This window comes from Fulmarus glacialis, unplaced genomic scaffold (genome assembly GCF_000690835.1).
Source record: "Fulmarus glacialis isolate BGI_N327 unplaced genomic scaffold, ASM69083v1 scaffold18163, whole genome shotgun sequence".
Taxonomy (NCBI): domain Eukaryota; kingdom Metazoa; phylum Chordata; class Aves; order Procellariiformes; family Procellariidae; genus Fulmarus; species Fulmarus glacialis.
In genome coordinates, this window is record NW_009203756.1 from 1,864 (window position 1) to 3,042 (window position 1,179).

Sequence of the window (1,179 nt, forward strand, 5' to 3'; positions counted from 1 at the left end):
ATGCAGGATGACTGCAACATGATGCCCTTTCGCGGCTACCACCACCATCACCAGATGGAGTTTCCCCAGGAGAAGTGCATGGGGCGGGACGTGGCGGTGCCCTACGCGCAGACCCCATCGCACTTGGCCGACGCCATGAGGACTCCCCATCCCTCCAGCATATACTACAACCAGATGTGCTCGGGAACTCAGAACGGGCTTTCCGCCCACCTGGGCCAGCTCTCGCCCCCACCCGAAGCCCACCACATGGAGAGCGTGGATCACTTGAACCAAACCGAGCTGTGGACAGACGTTGACCGCAATGAGTTTGACCAGTATTTGAACATGAGCAGGACTCGTCCCGAAGCCTCGGGACTCCCTTACCATGTCTCCCTGTCCAAAGTGACTCCTAGAAGCATCTCCTGCGAGGAGAGCAGCTTGATATCCGCCTTGTCCGATGCCAGCAGCGCTGTTTACTATAGCCCCTGCATCACCGGTTAGGTTGGCCCCACCACCTGATGCTCTCACCGGGAGAGCCCCGGCTCTCCGTTAAAAACAAAAAGCCATCCTCCTTTAACCACGAGCTCCATAATATTTAGAGTATCTCATTAAATGCATTGCTTTCTTTTGTTTGTTTTTTATTTTGGTTTTTTTGTTTTTTTTTTTTAGAGAAAAAACATGCTGAACTCACTGATATACCATATAACTATATAACACAGATAGACGCCTTTCCCAAGCACTAGCCTGCCTGCCGCGCTCCCCACTCCAGCCCTCGGCAGGGCGTAGCTGTAGCTCCCACCAGCTCGAAGGGGCATTTTTAAGCCAATTCCAGTTAATCCTGCCTGAAACAATCCCCACCAGGACGAGCCGAAGCGACCTGCCCCCAGTACTTAACCCAAGGGCAGGCGAACTTGCGGGGGGGGAGAACTTTTAGGAAGACTTTGCCAGGGCCGTTAAAGAGTCGGCGCCCATTAGGGGTGGGCTTTAGGACAGTTTTTACTGTATTCTCAGCAATATATTTTAATTGGGCAACAAAACTATATTTTTACTAAGCATTTTTATATATAAAATGGTATTTAATGTCTTTTGGGGTTTTTTTTATTAGACTTTTTAAAAATAAATCAAGGGATATCCATGAGATCTAAAGCATTTATGTAGCAAAGCTGGATTTTTTTTTTTAAAAATAGGGGGGGGTGGGAA

General features: G+C 48.9%; 1 protein-coding gene across 1 annotated transcript in view; it reads left to right on the top strand.

Moving 5' to 3' along the window:
• Window positions 1-480, top strand: part of SOX18 (SRY (sex determining region Y)-box 18) — a gene marked incomplete at its 5' end in the record, with an annotated part of 886 nt that extends 406 nt beyond the window's left edge. The window contains one exon of the mRNA XM_009574757.1: window positions 7-480. Coding sequence (XP_009573052.1) covers window positions 7-480 — 474 coding nt within the window. The remainder of the gene's footprint in view (window positions 1-6) is intronic.
• Window positions 481-1,179: the final 699 nt, after the last annotated feature.